This window comes from Sinocyclocheilus grahami, unplaced genomic scaffold (genome assembly GCF_001515645.1).
Source record: "Sinocyclocheilus grahami isolate Dianchi unplaced genomic scaffold, SAMN03320097.WGS_v1.1 scaffold206.1, whole genome shotgun sequence".
In the NCBI taxonomy this organism is placed as follows: Eukaryota; Metazoa; Chordata; class Actinopteri; order Cypriniformes; family Cyprinidae; genus Sinocyclocheilus; species Sinocyclocheilus grahami.
The window spans coordinates 857,899-877,972 of NW_015505385.1; the positions used below are offsets into that span (position 1 = coordinate 857,899).

At 34.3% G+C, this 20,074-nt stretch overlaps 1 protein-coding gene across 1 annotated transcript in view; it reads left to right on the plus strand.

Moving 5' to 3' along the window:
- Positions 1–20,074, plus strand: part of LOC107595643 (zinc transporter ZIP11) — a 94,887-nt gene that overhangs the window by 54,570 nt on the left and 20,243 nt on the right. Inside the window, exon 6 of the mRNA XM_016286123.1 lies at positions 10,621–10,788. Within this exon, the coding sequence (XP_016141609.1) occupies positions 10,621–10,788 (168 nt within the window). The remainder of the gene's footprint in view (positions 1–10,620; positions 10,789–20,074) is intronic.

The window sequence follows — 20,074 nt, forward strand, 5'->3', positions numbered from 1 at the left end:
AATCTCAATTTATTCAGAATCATGCAGCTCTATTTTGCACACAAACTGCTCTTAAACGCTTATTTTTCTTCGTGGTATTCCACTGAAACTAAATGTTTTGCAAAAAGAGACAGAATAAATACGTTTGATATCTAAATTTTTAATCACATTGGAATCGAAACTGGGAATTCATAAAATTCCTAACGATAGCCAACCCTAGTTTATACACAGTGTTTATAGAGTCAAACTTTGGTAACAGGGTTGCATGAATTGCAAAGTCCATAGAAAATGAATAGAAAACCGAACTGTATAGTTTGTAGTATGTCGTATATAGTTTGACTTCTTTGTAATTTTTTGCATTTTTTAAAATCTGTTTATATACTTTTTTATTAATTTTATTTCAGCTTTAGCTATTTTAGTACACCAAATTAAACTAAATTCACATTAGAAATTTTAACTAGCAGGAATAATAATAATAATAATAATAAATAAAAAATATATTTTTTTCTTTCAGGTTTATTTTATTTTATTTTATTTCGATTAATGCATTTTTTTTTGGGGGTGAGGGGGTTTAGTTTAGTTTTTTTTATAGTTAACTGTATTAAGGCTGCTTGATGATTGACATTATTAATTATGAATCCGTTTCAGTCCCAGTCGTGGTAAATCAGACTCGTATAGGGCTCAATATTCTGTGTTTGCACACAAAGGGTTCGAGGGAAAGCTAAAAGTTTGACAAAACTTTCTTATCTTCTGTGCTTCTATTGCAAGAGCGTGATTAACTGCTTTCTCTCAAATCTGTTTCGCTTGATTGAACAGTTTCATGAAGCCTATATATATCAAATTAACTATATTTAAAATTTTTATAATAATTAGTAATAATATTAATCTTTAATTTATTCTAATAATTTGTATTTTGAAAGGATTTCATTATATTTTCAATTACAGTATTTAATTTAAAAATTAAGCAGCAAAATTAATTTTTTAAATCCAATGCATGAAAGCCAGATCAATGGCATCTAGCGGGAGAAATATGTAATATTTTATGCAATACTTTTATGTAATACTGTATTTACTTATTATTGCATTATACAAGATACATATTGCATGTATGACTATTTTAAAGACCATTATTGTTCAGCTATAACAATAAATAAAACAAACAAATAAAACGGTAATCACCAGCTGTAACTTTAGGTGAGGTTTTATAAATAAATCAATAAATAATACATGATGTAATATAGGAAATTAATACTGTTCATTTCTTTCAAGATTTTTTACTGTTTACCAAAGAATAGGAATGCAATATCATTTATTATAACTGTGGTTGCAGTTATTTAAAATGCATTCTGGTTGCTTTAGTAATGCCTTTATAATGTATTTTCATATAGAGGCTTCATAGAAAGTGTTAGCACGTGTGATTTCCTTTGGGTGTTTTTCCTTTCCAGCCATCACTGTACACATCGTCCATCAGACACGATCAGAACTAGAGAGAGAAATGTGGGGTATGTAAGTGAAGATGTCAGTTTGCCATTTTTTACATCACATGAAGATAAAACCAATGCAAATGCATGATTTTTTGTGTAAAGTATTGCAGGTTTAGTTGTGGCCAGTGTTTCTCAGCACTGCACGTGCAGCTGATTCAGATGCATGAGCTGAGCTGAGTTTGTTGGGAGACAGTGGGGATGTTCAGTGCTGGAGGGGATCTGCGAGAAATCTGATGCATGCATGTACTTTCACTTAATATAATGTCTTGGGGATAAAAGCAACATTTGCCTTTGCTTGTCTTTGCCTTTGGCCATCATGTGTTTTAGGCAAAAGTTGGCTGATTTCTCCGATTTGATGAGCTGTCCAGTTACATTTTTAAAAATGTTGAATGACAAATAAAGCATTCAGCAAATGCATAAAAATATAAGAATAAGAATATGCTACTTTTAAATGTTTATGTAAAAGGCTTTTATTTAAAAGACATAAAAAAATAAATGTTTATTTATTTAAAATTTGATACATTTATTTGACTAGTTTCAAAGGGCAATATTAGGAGGAATTAAAATTTCCTTGCAGAAATAAGACAAGCAAATGCATTAATAATAATACACTCTAAAAAATGCTGGGTTAACCCAACTGTTGGGTTAAAATGTTACATTACATTTTTAACCCAAAAGTTGGGTTAGTCCATATTTGACCCAAAGTTGGATGGAAACAACCCAGCATGTTTTAGAGTGTAATAATAATAATAATAATAATAATAATATAGTATAGTATATACATAAATGTTATAATATATTTATAAATAATATATATTTGTATATTTTAATCTAATTTAAATATATATATATTTTTTTTAATGGGATTATATTAGCAGGAATTATATTTTTCTTGCTATTTTGAGGTAAGAGTTCAATGTACTATATACTGTATATGTAAAAAAAAGAAAAACATACTTGTGCCGTGTCTTTCAGAATCAAAGAGGCTGTTATTGTATATTATACTGTAGCTGTTAAAAACTCAATTGAATCTGACCGCAAAGCAGCAGCCCGTAACCAAAGCCCCATTCCTCAATCCAAATGTGAAGAATGCGTTATGAAATATTAAAGGCACAGCAGCCGAAAACAGTCTGTTTACTTCTAATGGTCAGCGAGAGAGAGAGGAAAATGGTTATGGAAAACTAAATTGCAACTGATTTGATGCAAAAAAAATAATGAAGCCCTTCTGTATTTGCTCGCCTCTCTGATTGACGAGCAAATGTCACGCTATCGCGCTTGCCTGTGTTTGCAACTCTTCCTTTCTCTGCACGAGTGTTTATAATGTGGAGTATTTGCTGTTTTTTTGTGAAATCCCTTCGGCCCCCGAGGCTCCTGCTTGTTATGTGAGATAGTATTTGAACGTGAAGACGGAGGCGGCGCTCATCAGCCGAGCTTTTGCCAGGAAACACAGCAGGCCTCTATAGACAGGCGTTATCACTCATTCTCTCCTCCGTTACGGAGGGTTTCAGCAGCAGAATCTGAGCAGCTCGCGCTGAGCCCGTCCTAACTTGGCTGCGTCTTTCACGTTACAGCAGCAGCAGGGCTTCAGCAGACGTGGCGTGGCGCTGTTTGGAAACACAGTCATCATGAATGCTTCAAGGTGAGACAGAAGGAGGCGGCTGCGCCAAGTAGGACGTGTGTTGCTGGATGGACCTGGAACACTGTTCCTGTCAAATATATAGTTAAATAACTCCAGTCATAACCTCAAATCTGACCGATTGATGGAAATATACAGTGGGTACGGAAAGTATTCAGACCCCCTTAAATTTTTCACTCTTTGTTATATTGCAGCCATTTGCTAAAATCATTTAAGTTAATTTTTTTTCCTCATTAATGTACACACAGCACCCCATATTGACAGAAAAACACAGAATTGTTGACATTTTTGCAGATTTATTAAAAAAAAAAAACTGAAATATCACATGGTCCTAAATATTCAGACCCTTTGCTGACTGAATAAATGCACTTCTTGTCAAGAGAAAAAGTGACAGAAACAGCAGTTGTGAGGGGGGTGGCCAACCCTAGCTCCGCCCTTGCGTTAATTGTGTTAAATATTTTTAACGCGTTAAACTGAAAAAATGCATCGCCTGCGTTAACGCGCTAATTTTGACAGCACTAATAATAATGAATAATTATAAATATACATTTAAGTGTTCATTTTTCTGCACTTCATCAGTTTACATATGTTCAGCTAAATTTAAATTAGAACACTTATCTTTAAAGGCTGTTTTCTCAAAATTAGTCAAAAATCTCTATTTCAGCAGCACTTACACCAAGCTTTACTGTTTTTGCAGAGGGGTTTGTTCATATATAAATTGCCTATTTTAAACCATTTTTATAACATCTAAAAACATTGCAATTATTTTATCTTGACTGTTGACAGTACGTTCTGATTTATGGAAGTGAAAAATAGAGAAATCCATAAACACCTTTAACTCTACTAAATCATTCAAATAAAACTTTTTAAACCTGGCTTTATCCAATGTTCTGGCAATGTATGCAATTTAGTGCATATTTAATTAGATTAAGCCTCATTTTCATATTCAAACATAACATTTCCAGGACTACAAAAACTGTAATTCTTAATGTAATCAATCAAATATGGTAATATCTATTTTTTTTATTTTTTAAACAATATTCACTGGTGGTGTCTTTATAGAATCTTAATAACAGTTATTCCGAATATTATTGCATGAAGTGTATAGTTGCTATTTCTATTCTCTTAATACTGAAGATGCTCACTTGTACTGTTTGTTTTGCTGCTCAGTCATTTATTAATTAATTCTCCTTCACATTATGTTAAAATATGTGTGCACCAAACCAGTCCTGAATGTATCACAGATCTTATGAGGCGGTGAGAGACTTCTGGTACTTTCACCTGCTTGTTTGTTTATTGATTTATTCTAATTTCCTCTCTCTGAATGTGTGCTTGACATTTCACGGCTGATATCTAGTTTACATGCTTTTAAATGCCCCAAACAAACCCGAGTATTTTTCAGCAATTTGCCACTAACCTGGAAAACATTCAACACAGACTCATTGGAAAATGCAAAACTCCAAAACACTCGTGGCTGTAAATCACAAACAAATTGTATTCATTTTCACACAAATTATGATTACAGGGGCAGATTATTGATTAATAAAGACTTAATTTCATTCAGCTTCTTGCACGTTACTATGTTATTAGCTCAAAACACTTTTACTGTAGTGCACGATTTGTAAACGAATACATTTTGACTTTTGCATCACATATGTTTGTCTTTTCTGATGTAGTAAACTTGCTCGGTAGCGCACCCGGTACAGCACTGCACTTGTGATGAGAAGCGCTCCTGTGAAACACGAGTCATGATGAAAGAGCTCAAGGACTTGTAGAAGCAAGATAAAATGACACGGTTGCTTCAGAAAATGTGTTTTTATCTCATGTTTGCCTTTGTTAACACTATTGGGTAGGTTTAGGGTCGAGTTTAGTGTAGGTTCCCTCATCCTTCATGAAGAATATCACAGCCTTCTTTCCTTTCTTGCATTAGCAGTTTAACCATGTATTCAATTTTCTGTGGTTAGATTGAACACTTTTGAGTTGATGCCGAGCTTTAGTACATGAAGGGAAATCCAGGACTGTTGAGTTTTTGAGCATCTTTGAGCATCTGGCACTGAAATTACTGATGAAATCTGCTCACGAAGTTGATAGTTGGCCAGTTTCCCTTTGAAATCCTCTTTGTTTCAAAACAATTGAAACTGTGTTTTGAATTAAACCAAGGGAATCTTGAGATGGCAGATCTTGAGTAATCAGTTCGTGCAATTATTGAGGTGTTATGATTGTCTTATCATAAGCCCCTGATAATGAGAGATGAATTCCCAGTGGTGATGCATGTTATCAAAACTAAGTTGCTGTGGTTATTTGTGTGCGATTACCAAATGTCACAAAAGTTTTGATTTTTATTTTCTGTTATCATTTTAATTTGAACAAATATCACAAAAGATAATATTTTATAGTCCTATATATGAGATATTTATCAGTATTATTTTAGTATCATTGATACTTTTATATTTACTGTTAATATTTGGAATTGTGGGCCAGTTTTACTAACAGCCGTCTTTTGGCGTTAAAATAGTAAAGTCAGGTTTTACTAAAGGCGCGCAGTGACGAATTAGCGCTGAAAAGGCGTGGACAGTTATTGTTGCGCCTGACGTTATTGAATATGCATTTGTAGGAGTTTCCCTTTCAGATGCAAAATTTATGGGAGGAGAGTATTCAAATTAGTCACGCAACACGTTTTACTAACATTTGCGCTCGTCAAGTTACTGGCATTTGCGCCATTATTTAACGCCCCAGAAAAGCATGTCTTAAAGGGGTGGTTCTCTGGCTTTTTTCTAAGCTTGATTGTGTTTATGGAGTGCAGTCTAGCATGTGTTAATGCTTCGTTTTTTTTTAAAACCCATTATTTTTCACATAATTTACCTTTATTCCACACAGCTCTGTCCCTTCTCTGAGAAACGGACTGATCTTTTCCTGTTTTTATGAAGCTCCTCCCTCAGAAATAGGTGATGGGCTCTGATTGGTTAGCTAGCCCAGTGTGTTGTGATTGGCTAAACCGCCTCTAGTGCGCGTCTAACCGTCCCGCCCACGTTTTACTAACATTTGCGCTCGTCAAGTTACTGGCATTTGCGCCATTATTTAAATCCCCAGAAAAGCATGTCTTAAAGGGGTGGTTCTCTGGCTTTTTTCTAAGCTTGATTGTGTTTATGGAGTGCAGTCTAGCATGTGTTAATGCTTCGTTTTTTTTAAAAACCCATTATTTTTCACATAATTTACCTTTATTCCATACAGCTCTGTCCCTTCTCTGAGAAACGGACTGATCTTTTCCTGTTTTTATGAAGCTCCTCCCTCAGAAATAGGTGATGGGCTCTGATTGGTTAGCTAGCCCAGTGTGTTGTGATTGGCTAAACCGCCTCTAGTGCGCGTCTAACCGTCCCGCCCCTCTCCTCAGCGGCATGTGCTGCGGTTGTATTGTAAACAACGGTGTCGTTAATATCAGTTTGAGCCCGATTGAGAAGCAGAGGATATTATTGAAGAGGATCGTGCAGAACCTGTGCAAGCACGGCTTTTAATGATAGGCCTATGTTTTTTGTTTGTTGTTGTCTCATACTTTTACATTGGTTGTTGGGGCTGTGGAACTGGCCATAGCTTTTGAAAATCGAACAACACAATTTGTTCTGTTTGGACAAGAACTTTATTGCTGCCGGAAATTAACAGAGGAAAGCTTTTGTATACAAATTTGTGAAATGCATGATGCATCATGTGATATATTACTCATTTGCATATAATAAATGACATTAAATTTGTTTTGAATTGGCTTTCATTCCAACTAAGTTTGTTTATTTATTTATTTATTTGAATTTTCAGACATTTGTATATTTAAGGCTGGTGAACAGTGTTATTTATTTATTTATTTACCTTAGTGCTATTGATAACTAATGTTTTTTTTCATATTTAATACAGGCAGGTCGCAAATGTTCCATGCATCAAATTTTTTTAAATTAAGTTGTGTAAGTCTCTTCTGCTCAGCAAGGCTGCATTTACTTGATCAAAAATACACAAAGAATTCTGAAATATGATTATAATTTGAATTCTTGTTCTCTAAGTGAATCTCTGTTAAGCTGTAATGTATTTCTGTGATGCGCAGCTGTATTTTCAGCATCATTCCTCCAGTCTTCAGTGTCACATGATCTTCAGAAATCAGTATAATATGCTGATCTGCTGCTCGAGAAACATTTCTGATTATTATCAATGTTGAAAACTGTTGTGCTGCACAATATTTTTGTGGAAACCATGATACACTACAATTTAAAAGTATGATTTTTGCAGTTTCAGTTTTAGTTTAATGTTATTGCTGCAGGCAGGTTGTAAATGTTTCAAGCTTTATAATATGCCATGCATTAAAAATTCTAATTAATTTGTGGCATTTTTAGATTTATTTATTTACTTGAGTGTTTTGGAGTCATGAAATGTATTTTAGTTTAGTTTAGTTTTATTAAATGACTAAATAACCACTGGCTGGATGCCCACAGTGCACTTTTCAATGCAATGCAACTTTGATTGAAATCGAATGAGTGGAGGTTGTTTAGTCGGCGTGATCATCACCCCTGCAGACAAAATCAGAAATAAAGGGCAGCGTGTTCTTTCAGAATGACAGCAGGTCTGATGATTAATGCATGTGCAACGTTTCTGATCACATAAACGGCAGATGAGCTGAGGTTAAAGAAGCTGCTGCATTATGGAGTGCATATGCTGCAGGCGTGATTCTGTGAATATGCATGCTTGGACTGCTACTGTGACACATGATGAATATACAGTATGAATGTAAGCGTGATTATGCATGCCGTGTGTTGGCATGGGTTCGACTGCGACCACTGGCCGAGCGTTTCTATGGTGACGTCTGGCTGAGCCTGAAAGAGAAATAAGATGGAAATGTTGTATTTCCATAAACCTGCTGTCTTATGATTACTGCTAATTGGTGCCTGGACGCCTTTTTCATTTTAGAAGTACATTTCTGTACATTTTAAGCATTCTGTGCACTCTTAAGTGCTGCTAAATTGTATTGTGAAATAATAGCATGTTGTTGTTTGTGTTCTGAACTCGTGACGGGATAAATCAAATGCCTTCGAGGTTATGGTGGCGTATCATTAGCATTCAAAAGTCAACAGTATGACTACTTTATAAATTAATAGAAGTAACATTAAAAGCAAAAGTTTTATGTCTTTATGTGATGTGGGGGATATTAGACTTTGTGTTTGATAATTGTTGTCAGATATGAAAAACAATGCTTTTCAAATAATTTCTCCTCTTTTATATTTAAATCAACACATCAAAACTGGCAGAGATAAATGATCATGTTTTATTAACATTTTTGTTTTTCATAATATATATATTTAAATGACTGCTACATATATTTATTAAATATTAAATAACTGTCAAATTAAGTAAAAATATTGGTTAAGTTATATTATGAAATGTAATGGGCATTTAATATATTTATTAAAAATGAAATAACTCACATGAAGTAAAAATATTTATTTATTTATTTGCCTCTGTTAATGATAATGACCCTGCATCTCATTAATTAACAGAGGATTACGCTTTAGTAAGGCTGAAATGGCACCTGTAATATTTCCTAAAATTAATGAATTCTTAATCATTTTTATAATAATCATTGAATATTCATTAAATGCACATGGCTCGTTTCATTTTGTGGCTGTGCAGCATATGTGCTCGTGTTAAATTCTGAAATCAAATACAACCAAATGTGCCACATTTTAATTTTTTGTGTAGTTATTTATTTTTGTTACTTTTTTAGTGAATTTATCAATGAATATTCATGATTTTTCAGCTGTGCAACATATTGGTTCCAGTTGAATTATGAAATAAAATGCATCCAAATGTGCCACATTTCTATTTCTTTTATTGCATTTTATTTTTATTAATAATTTTTAATGCATTATTTTTTTTTTTTATTATTAATGACATTCATTATTTTTTAAATGTTTGAACTATTTCTATCATTTCTCAATGAATATTCATAAAATGCACATTGCTTCATTTATTTCATTTTATGGCTGAAACACAAACATTTGCCGGATTGGAAACTTAGATTCAGGACTATTAGATCCGGCCGTGGTGCATGAAGCAGGTTCAGCCTTCACATGCTGTCCATCCCTCATAATTATCCTTCGGTCACCAAACTGAAATGATATTTCATATTGCACATGCAAACTCATCTGAAAAATCCTCCGTTCTTTTACTGCATGTGCTGCGGATGTGCTCCTCATGAGCTTTCAGCCCGAGTAATCTGCATTGATTATGTGCTTTAGCTTGTGCTTGGGAGAGATGTGTTACAGTGAGGACAGCCGAGGGTCATCAGTGTCATTCTCTTCTGTTCTCTAATTCTAATACATTCTTAATTGCGCTCTAAAGTGACGGGTAATTATCAGTGTGAGTTTCAGATGCACTCCGGATATCATTTTTATAGCGATTAAAGGAAATCATTGATTTGACGATTGGCGTTTAAGTAGCTGTGATGAACACAGTGTAAGCTTTGAGAGATGAAAGCTCAGGTCGGCTTTGAAAAGAGCCGTCCGTTCTGTTCTGTTCTGTTCTGCTGATTAGATATTGATCATGGGAAAACAAGTCGACTGCAGTAATGAGACTCAAGGTTGATTTATTGGCTGTATTGAACTCAAGTCATTTTTTGACCGGCGCAATCTGAGACTAAACAACTGATTGGTCAATAGTGTATTTAGCACTTTGTGTTGATTTGATCAATTCATTGGTACTTTTCATGAACGAGGTACAAAACACAAAAACAACAGTATTTATTTCATTTTCAAGTTTTTACAAGTACAACATCGACACAATGTTACAACACTGTTAAAAATAACAATTGAAAATATAAAACATAAGTGTACATATTATCTAAAATATAAAATATTTGTATGTAATATTTTATATAATGCATAAATATTATAAATATAATATAATATTTCAGATTTTATTGAATTATTGCAGTTGCAAATATTGGCTATATAAAAATAAAATATGAATGAAAACATTCAGTAATGGTGTATTGATAATGCATATGTTATCTTTATAAAAAATAAAGGTTATAATTATAAAAGAGTCTATATAAATTATATATATATAAATCACCGTGATAGCTATACAATATCCATAGACCATGTCTTCTGTAGACGTGAAAATTAGTTTCATAATTGATTTTTGCAATAATAAAACTGTTATTTTTCTGTTTATAACTGTGACTTTGCTATAAAACAATTACACTATTTGAATAAATGTGACTTCAGCAAATGGTCAGTGAAAGAAATTGAGAAAGCATTGGTGGTTAACCTCTAGAGGTCAGATTTTATGAGTCTTCTGATTTTCCGTCAGGCTTACAGCCCTGTTCACAGCGTGTCTAAATACCTTCTGATTTCTGTGATTTTGTGACGCTGACTAATGGATTGCTGTTGTATTGATTCTCTCAGTGCATCACTGAAATGTGCTGCTCTCCAGAAGATGAGGTTGGAGACCTTGTTTGACATGCGATTTCTGTTCCTCCTTTAGATAAAATCGAGAATGGAGAGGTGTACCAGAGACGCAGGGGTCCCAACAGTGGCCACACGGAGGAGCAGGACGTGAGTCCTAAAGCACAGGAAGTGAGCGCTCAAACAGGAAGCAGCTGGAGGCGAGTCGTTCTGCTGATCCTGGCCATTACTATACACAACATTCCCGGTGAGTCTCTCCTCGTGTGTATCTCTCTCTCTCTCTACACTTTATAGTAGTGTATGTGTTGCACATGATCAAAGTTGAGTTTTTGCACTCTATAATCATTTGTCTCACTGTTATTCATGAGTCTGTGTGGCCTAATCCTATGAGAAGGCATTGTTGCATAATTATTCATATCTGCACGTGACCTTTCCCTATGACGGTGATTTGATCCCGTACCGAAACACGAGTTGCATATGTTCTATGCACACTGCACAAATACAGGTGTTTCCTCACGATGCTGACCGAGCGGCAGGCTTTCGATCAGGACACCTGTGTGCAACACACAGTTCTAACAGGAGACTTTTTACAGCAAGATGCAGTCTGACATCAGCATCACAAACACATGATTGTGTATATATAAACATTGTATAGGACTGTATATATATATAATTATTGTGATATAATGTATACATATGCTATATGAAATATATGATTTGCTATATCTAAACATTTGCAAAAAAAAACATATATAAAATAATATATATATAAAATATAGTGCAAATGTATTAGACATAGACATTTAAAAATTTCAAATATTTATACAAAAATAATATATAAAACAATAAATGTAAATAATGTAATAATATATGAAGCATTAAAAAAAGAAAAAAATGTGTATTATGTTTAAATATTATATATAGGCCTACACGTGTAAAATATATTTGTTATAATAAATGTGAGCCTGCAGCACAAAAGCAGTGTTAAGTCGCTGGGGGATATTTGTAGCAATAGCCAACAATACATTGTATGGGTCACAATTATACATTTCTCTTTTATGCCAAAAATCATTAGCATATTAAGTAAAGATCATGTTCCATGAAGATATTTAGTAAGTTTCCTACCGTAAATATATCCAACCTTAATGTTTGATTAGTAATATGCATTGCTAAGAACTTCATTTGAACAACTTTAAAGATGATTTTCTCAATATTTAGATTTTTTTGCACCCTCAGATTCCAGATTTTCAACAAACCATGCATCAATGGAAAGCTTATTTATTCAGCTTTCAGATGATGCACAAATCCCAATTTCGAAAAATGGACCCTTAAGACCCTTGAGTTCAGGGTCACAATATGGTATAAATATAATACATTTTATATGTACGTTTATATATGAACGTTTAAAAAGAATGTATAACTATATTATATTAAATCAAAGTTTTGTGAGCAAACTAATAAATCGATTATTAGCATTTTAGATTTTTGCAAATAGTTTTGATAATCTCTGTCAAAATGAAATGTCTGTTCAGAAATTAAATGGTCTAAAATGAACAACCAAGTCAGTCAAAGTGACAGATAATGATTATTTGTAGTTGAGCTTATTCCTGCTTTTATGACATTTTAAAAGTCTCTTTTCATCTCCTGGTTCTCCTTTGCATTTGCACCATGCTGCCTGCGTTCTGCTCTTACCAGCTGTGCTTTGATCACAGCGCCCTCGTTTCATCACACAGTGTCTCTCAGCTTGTTCTTGTCATCCTGGACTCTTAAACGGACATATTATCAGCAAGACAAGCATTTCTCAGAATGAATCATCCGAACGAGGTGCTTCAGCATGGCTTTGAGACGAAGGTACAGCGCAAGGTCGCTAAGAAAATGACCTGTTATATAAAAACTGATGAATCAGACGTGATGGTTCAACGGAGTACTACATTGATATGAACTCATTATATCAGCCACAAGTCAAGTCTTTAGTCAAATTCTATAAGTTATTATTTTATAAATACATTACTATTCAAAAGTTTTTATTTTGTTAATTAATACTTTTATTCTTTAAGGCTGTAATAATAATCAGAAATGTTTCTCGAGCAGCAGATCAGCATATTATACTGATTTCTGAAGATCATGTGACACTGAAGACTGGAGGAATGATGCTGAAAATACAGCTGCGCATCACAGAAATAAATTACAGCTTAACAGATATTCACTTAGAGAATAGCTATTTTAAATTGTAATAATATTTCATAATATCACTGTTTTTACTGTTTTTTTTAATCGAATTAATGCAGCCTTAGTGAGCATAAGGTGCTTTTTTCATTAACATTAAAAAATCTTACTGACCCCAAACATTGAAACAGAATGTACATTATTAATTATTCAAAATAAATAAATATATTTCACATAATATTTTTTTTATTATTTTATTTAATTTTTTAATTTAAATTTTTTGTTTGTTACATTTTTTTATTTTTTTTAAATTACATTTATTTTTAAATTTTTTATTATAATTTTTTTTTATTGGAAGTTAAATGGAATATACAAGAATTAATTTTAAATTCATGAAAAAAAACTATTATAAATGGACTTTTTCCCCAACTCTTAAAATAGTGAGCTGCACACAGATCAGATCAGTCTCAATCCACCTGATTATTCAACGCGGAAGTAAGCCGTTTTCTGTGAATGTGCAAGATTTCCGGTTCCTTAGCTGCCTTAGGGAAATAACAAGAAGACGCTAAATCTATTTGCACTACAAGCCAGTGTGTTCATAATTAAGATAATACATTAAAATAATATGGAAAGACACGTTACCTTCACAGCCTCAAAACTGGAGGAGGTATTACTTAGCAGAGCCAGTAAATGAAGCCATCACCCTTAAATACGTTTAAATTTAAATACAGTCTCTCATCAGTCGAGACGCTGAGGTTGAGCTGGTCCTGTGACCTTAAATGTCCCTCAAAGCACGAACGAAATCACGTACGCCGGTGATCAGACTCATTTTGTGTCAGTTTAAGCTGTGTGTTGCCTGTTAAAAGCCGTAGCGGTCTGTTGTCAGTGGAACATTTCCATTGTAGTCCACCGTTTTCAAGTAATTTCATGCAATTTTCTTCTTTGAAAGTTGAATCTGAATGGAATTGCATGTGCGTTTCTGTTCAACATCCGGGACAGGTGCACAAAAGAGGAGTACATGACATAAAAAAACAGAGCTGTCTCTGCTAGTCTAACAGCTACTGTGGTCAAAATGAAGAGAGGCGAATATAAAAAGCACATTTTATTGAATGTGTTGCAGCACTTTATTATTCCTCTGGCATTGAGTCTCATCACAATGAAGGCTACAGCATTCGGGAGTATAAATATGAGCTCATAATTGAATTAAAGCGCTATTAATTCTTCTGTTTTATGGTTTTAGGCATGTTGTTATTGTGGTACAAAATAAAATTAAATATAAGCGAGTTACGTAATCAGATTACTTTTTTCAAGTAACTAGTAAAGTAACGCATTACTTTTTAATTTACAAGAGAATATCTGAGTTACTTTTTCAAATAAGTAACGCAAGTTACTTTTTTTTTCCAATTTATTGATTGACAGCTCTGGTGTTGCCATGGTGACAGAAATCAGATGTTACTGTAGTTCTAAAATAAATATGAATATGCATTAATTCATCTCACTCACACACAACACAGATTCAGTATTCCTCAAAATGAATAAAAATAATGCAACTTAGAATATGACGCAAACCTGCAATAATTAAATGTTAAACAACACAAATATGCTTTATGTATTTAATCCCATTCTATTAGCTTCTGAGCTTCGATGATGCAGTTCAAGCGTACTAATAATCACACATTACTCTAGACGAACATTTGTGTGTCTTTTTTATTGCTGAAGTGTTGAAATGTCTTCTTCTGCATTCTACTGTACTTTCCCTTCAGCCTGAGGCGCATTCATTCCACTTTTGGTGTGAAAGGCTTTTATATTTGCCAAAAATAGAACTTTTTTATTTTAAAAACAAACAAGCAAGCCCTGTCCAGATTTAAAAAGTAACGTAACGCATTACTTTCCATAAAAAGTAACTAAGTATCGTTAATTAGTTACTTTTTTATGGAGTAACGCAACATTCTAATGCATTACTTTTAAAAGTAACTTTCCCCAGCACTGCAGAAAAGGTTATGAATCGTAATAAGACTTTTACACAAAGAAAGGATCTTTATTGGCATTGATGGTTCCACGAGGAACCTTTAACATCTGTGGGATCTTTCCTTTGCACAAAAGGTTCTTTAAAGCGGAAAAAGATTCTTTAGATCATTACAAATGTTCTTCACACTTTTAAGAACGGGTTACTGAAAGGTTCTTTGGGGTTTGTGACTTGATGCAATGTTAATAATTACTTGAATCGTTAAATATAGCTGTAACTAACTCGATTTAAAATAGCAGCACTCAAAATAAAACACTTGAAAAGTTAAAATCGAAATATGTTTAATATATTTTATGAGCGAAAAAGAATAATTTGTGCGAATCAATAAATTATGGATAATCTACAACCATTGTGTGAATAATATGCAATCATGTAATCTATAAAAAAAAGTAACTGTAATCTGATTACTTAATCCAGATTACATGTAATCAGTTACTACCCAGCACTGATTACAACCCACTTCATAATCACAATCATCTGCAGCACGAGTTATGTCAATCATATCTGCAGCATCTTACACATCACGTTTACAATCATCAGCATCAGCTCAACTTCATCAGCATTTAAATATTCAAGTTATCTTGCGTCCCTCTTAGATTTTTACTTTGCTTTCGGTCGAGAGCCTCTTTTATTCAGTGCATGATTTTGAAAATATGCCTTCAGGAACATCATCATTACCGACATGGACCAGAGCCCACGATATCATGACCTCCCATTATTTTCTCCAATGAAAAGTGTTCGATGCACAACCATTTCTTGTCAGTTTCTGGGAGTGTGAGAAAACGGGACATGAGCTGCTCGCTTCTTTGTTATTAGCACCAGCTTTCATCTTCTTCTGTGTCACATCAAAGATAGGAAGCACTCCGAAGAGAATCAAAAAGAGCAGCGTCTCCTTGAATAATCCTAAGGTCAGACAAAGATATTGGGAGGTTTTGGCTCTTTGTGGCCTTTTCTAACCTCAGATCTTGGTTGCAAAGCCACTAGGCTCTACTGACATGTTCATGAAGCTCTGAAATGAGATGAACCGATGCACTTTGGGGAAAATAACACATGTGGATTTGCTTTCTGCTGCAGTCTGGAGTGTTCCTCCTCGGCTCGGCGCAGGGCTTTGCTCACACGATTCCTCCGGTGGATTCATTAGGTTCCTTTGCTGGTTCTCAAGCAGCGGTGAAACCCAGCAGGCTTTGAAGAGCCTCACTGTTTCTGTATGTTGTTTTCCATTGCATCTAGAAGTCTGTTTTTCTGCTAGACAAAGTGAAATGTGCCGCTTTGAACGGTGTCTCCGTGCTCCTGCTGCACATCAGATCTGCTTTTCTTCTGCCAAGTCAAACAAGTTAAAACACTTGCATGAAGCATCATTGCCAAACATATTTAGGCCTACATTTAAGCTTTTTGTATTTGAATTACATTTCAAATATCCTTCCATTTGGATTACACAGTTGCAACTTAAAAATACCTGAAAATGTTGCATATGATGCATATTTGCACTCTACATAGTTTATTATGAACTATTTGCATCCATTTAAATAATCATATTTCAAAATATAGTCATTCAAATTGCTTAGAATCAACATAAATATTTTAAATATATATACACACACAGTTAGCTCCATACATATTTGGACACAGGCACAGCTTGATATAAAAATGGTTGTAATATTTAATATTTTTGTTTAATTAAAGCTTAAAGTCTGCACTTCAATTTAATTTGAATTCTGTTCTGGTGGCACAGAGCCAAATTATGAAAATTTGCAAATTGGATTTATTGATGATAAATATATTAATCTAGCTGTGTGTTTAAAACACATTCAGTTTATTACAGAAATCCGACCTGCTTCATTTATATACAATGTGACTGACAAATATGCTTCACATTAAGTTTAGTAAAACTGTGTAATCCACTTTTTTTTCTTTTTGATGTCCTAGTTGCACGGCACGAAGACTTTAGCCTTTTATTAGCATTACTCAGAAAATTCCTGGAGAAGACTGTGGTTTTCATGTTGGTATAAAAAATCTGCAGACTTGTATTCACAGTACTGAGGTCAAATGTCTGCAGAGCAGAATTGCCTTCATGTTAAATGTCACTGAAATGAAGAAGCTGGTAGACGTCTAAGCGTGTGCTTTTGTCTGCTGTAGAGCCCTGCTGTAACCTCTGTCAGACACTGATGCCGGGGTTCTGCTACTTTTGTCAGGACATAATTACAGTGTTTGAAGTGCAGCGCTCTATTGATATTCCTCATACATTCTGTAAAAATGTGTTCAACGTGCAATTAAATCAGCCTGAACCGCTGAAAGGAATAGTTCATCCAAAAATGAAAATTTGCTGAAAATGTGCTCTCCCTCAGGCCATTTACAATGTAGATGAGTTTGTTTCTTCATCAGGTTTGGAGAAATGTAGCAGTGCTCAGAAATGCTCTGCAGTGAATGGGTGCCGTCAGAATGAGAGCCCAAACAGCTGATAAAAACATCACAATAATCCACAAGTAATCCACAGCACTCCAGTCCATCAGTTAACATCTGGAGAAGACAAAAGCTGAAACTAATCCAGCATTAAGATGTTTTTAACTAAAATACGAGTCCATAATCCACAACGCTTCCTCCAGTGAAAAAGTGGTGTGAATCAGGAGAGAAATCTGCACAGATCAAGCACCGTTTAAACAGCTCTAAACACATATGTGGCTGGATTTTGATGTGAGAGACAACAGCAGATGCACTTTTTCACTGGAGGAAGAATTATTATGGATTATGGACTCGTAGGCAACGGTTTGAAGTTAAAACATCTTAATGATGGATTTGTTTCTTTCAAACATGCATCTTTTGTCTTCTCCAGATGTTAACTGATGGACTGGAGTGGTGTGGATTACTTGTGATGTTTTTATCAGCTCTCATTCTGACGGCACCCATTCACTGCAGAGCATCCATTGCTGAGACACTGATGCAATGCTACATTTCTCCAAACCTGATGAAGAAACAAACTCATCCTAATCTCGGATGGCCTGAGGATGAAGACGTTTTCAGCACATTTTCATTTTTGGGTGAACTATTCCTTTAGCATATAGAGATTTTTGGTATACTTTTTGAAAATCTCTCTCTCTTTTGACAGCTTTAAGCAGGTAAAAACACTTTTCTCCCCAAAGGCAGGCCGCTTATCCTGATTCTGTGCAGACAGATAGCAGCTGAAGTGAGAAGGGCAGTGAAGTGAAGCACATGGAGAAAGTTCCTCACTATGTCAGAAATGGTTTTCGCTGAGAGCGGCGAGTGGAACGGAGAACAGCTGCAATAAGAGCCCTGTATAGAGTACAAGTCTGAGAGCTGACTTATAATGGCACGATCAGGATTTACCACTGCTTAAAGCAAATAGTTAAACAATTAATTTATGGTTATTTTTGGTTTAAAATATAGTGACGGTATTTTTGCTGTTAAACAATTAAACACATGGGAAAGATATAATGGTTAGCTTAAATGGGCCATTCCTGTTCTACAGTACTTTTAAAGACTTGCAGAAATTTGTCAAGCTCTGACACTTCAATTAAACTATTAATTATATCTTAATTATTTACCCAGTGGAAAGAAAAAGAAAGATGGAAATAAGGAGCTGAAGATTATTGTTGCTCAGGGAGGATTGAATTATTTATTTTTTAGGAGAATATATATATATATATATATTAATTTATTTTGTATAATATATATTATAAAAACAAAGCAGTTACCTAGATCAGTTAATAATAATAAATATAATATACTACTAATAAAAGTACTATATATATTATCATTATCACACATTTTAGATGCATGTATTGATATATTGATTTTGTTTAAAAATATGCACACGGTTAAATGTTCGTATTAAGCTGTTCATTCATTTAGTTAAAAAATGGATGCACTGATGACAAATATATAAATCTGGTTATTGTGTATTTAAAACACAAGTTTATTAGTACTATTACAGGAATCTGACATGATTCATTTATGTGTGGCTGACAAATATGCATCACATTAAGGTTATTAGTTAGCTTATGTTAAAAGTGTGTCATTTTAATTTAAATGCAATTCAAATAAATCTATGTGGTGCAACTATTATGAAATAATATTTCATTATGTTTGAAAGAAATGTAAAAAATATATTTAAAAACAAAAGCATATGACACCAACACTAATACAAGAACCACGTATGCCGCGCTGCTCACTTGTGTGTGTGTGAGTGAGAGTGTGTGTGCGTGTGTGTGTGTGAGAGTGTGCGTGTGCGTGTGAGAGTGAGAGTGAGAGTGAGTGTGCGTGTGCGTGTGAGAGTGAGAGTGAGTGTGTGTGTGTGAGAGAGAGAGAGTGTGTGTGTGTGTGTGTGTGTGTGTGTGTGAGAGAGAGAGAGTGTGTGTGTGTGTGTGTGTGTGTGTGTGTGAGTGTGTGCGTGTGAGAGTGAGAGTGAGTGTGTGTGTGTGTGTGTGTGTGTGTGTGTATGAGAGAGTGAGTGAGTGTGTGTGTGTGTGTGTGTGGTTTCCATGTCCTGTGAGAAACACTGGGCTGATTTTATCATTTTGAGAGAATAATAATTTATAGCCTTGTGAAATACGGTCATTTGGCTGGAGGTTTTCTTAGCACTTCGCATCTGAGAACTTTTTACAAAAGCATTCTATATGAACAAAGCATAAAAAACCCTTCTGCAAAGATATCGCAACTAATCTGAAAGCAAACAGATGGTACTTTGAAAGCGAACCGACCCTGATTCAATATATAGATTGCACTCAGGATAAGAAAATTTAATTTGCTCTTTTGGCTGTGGGCGAAATTGCACCAGAACTTTACTCTCTGTTCCCCATTGGTTTGCTGTCAGAGCTGAACACAGGTGAGATGGTCAAAAAGTGTTCAGTTATTTGCAGTCGTGTCTCTTGTGTATAATCAAGCATTGCTCTCTAATCTCTAGTATGCATGCGTGAAGCCGCTAGTATGACTCGGTTAAACTCACACACATGCACACTGTTGCCACACACTTTATTATACTGATGTGTGAAAGAGACATTGTAACTCGACATAAATTGATCTTGCGCATCGACTGCATCTTGTTTTTGTCCAATGGCGGTTAGACATTGTAGTTTCATATATGCTGCAGAAACGACTACATTGTGGCAGATTATGAATGTGCATTTGAAGCAGTGTTTTATTGTCATTGCTTTCAGATTTATTTCAGGAATCCGTACACTAAAAAAAATCTGATTATCTGAATTTACTAAATTTTTCAATCAATTTATTTTAGCTACTTTTAAATAAACTAATTTTGCTGAAAGTTATTTTATTTTTTATTATAATTTTTTTTTTGGCATACATGTAAAATAGATTTCTAGCCATT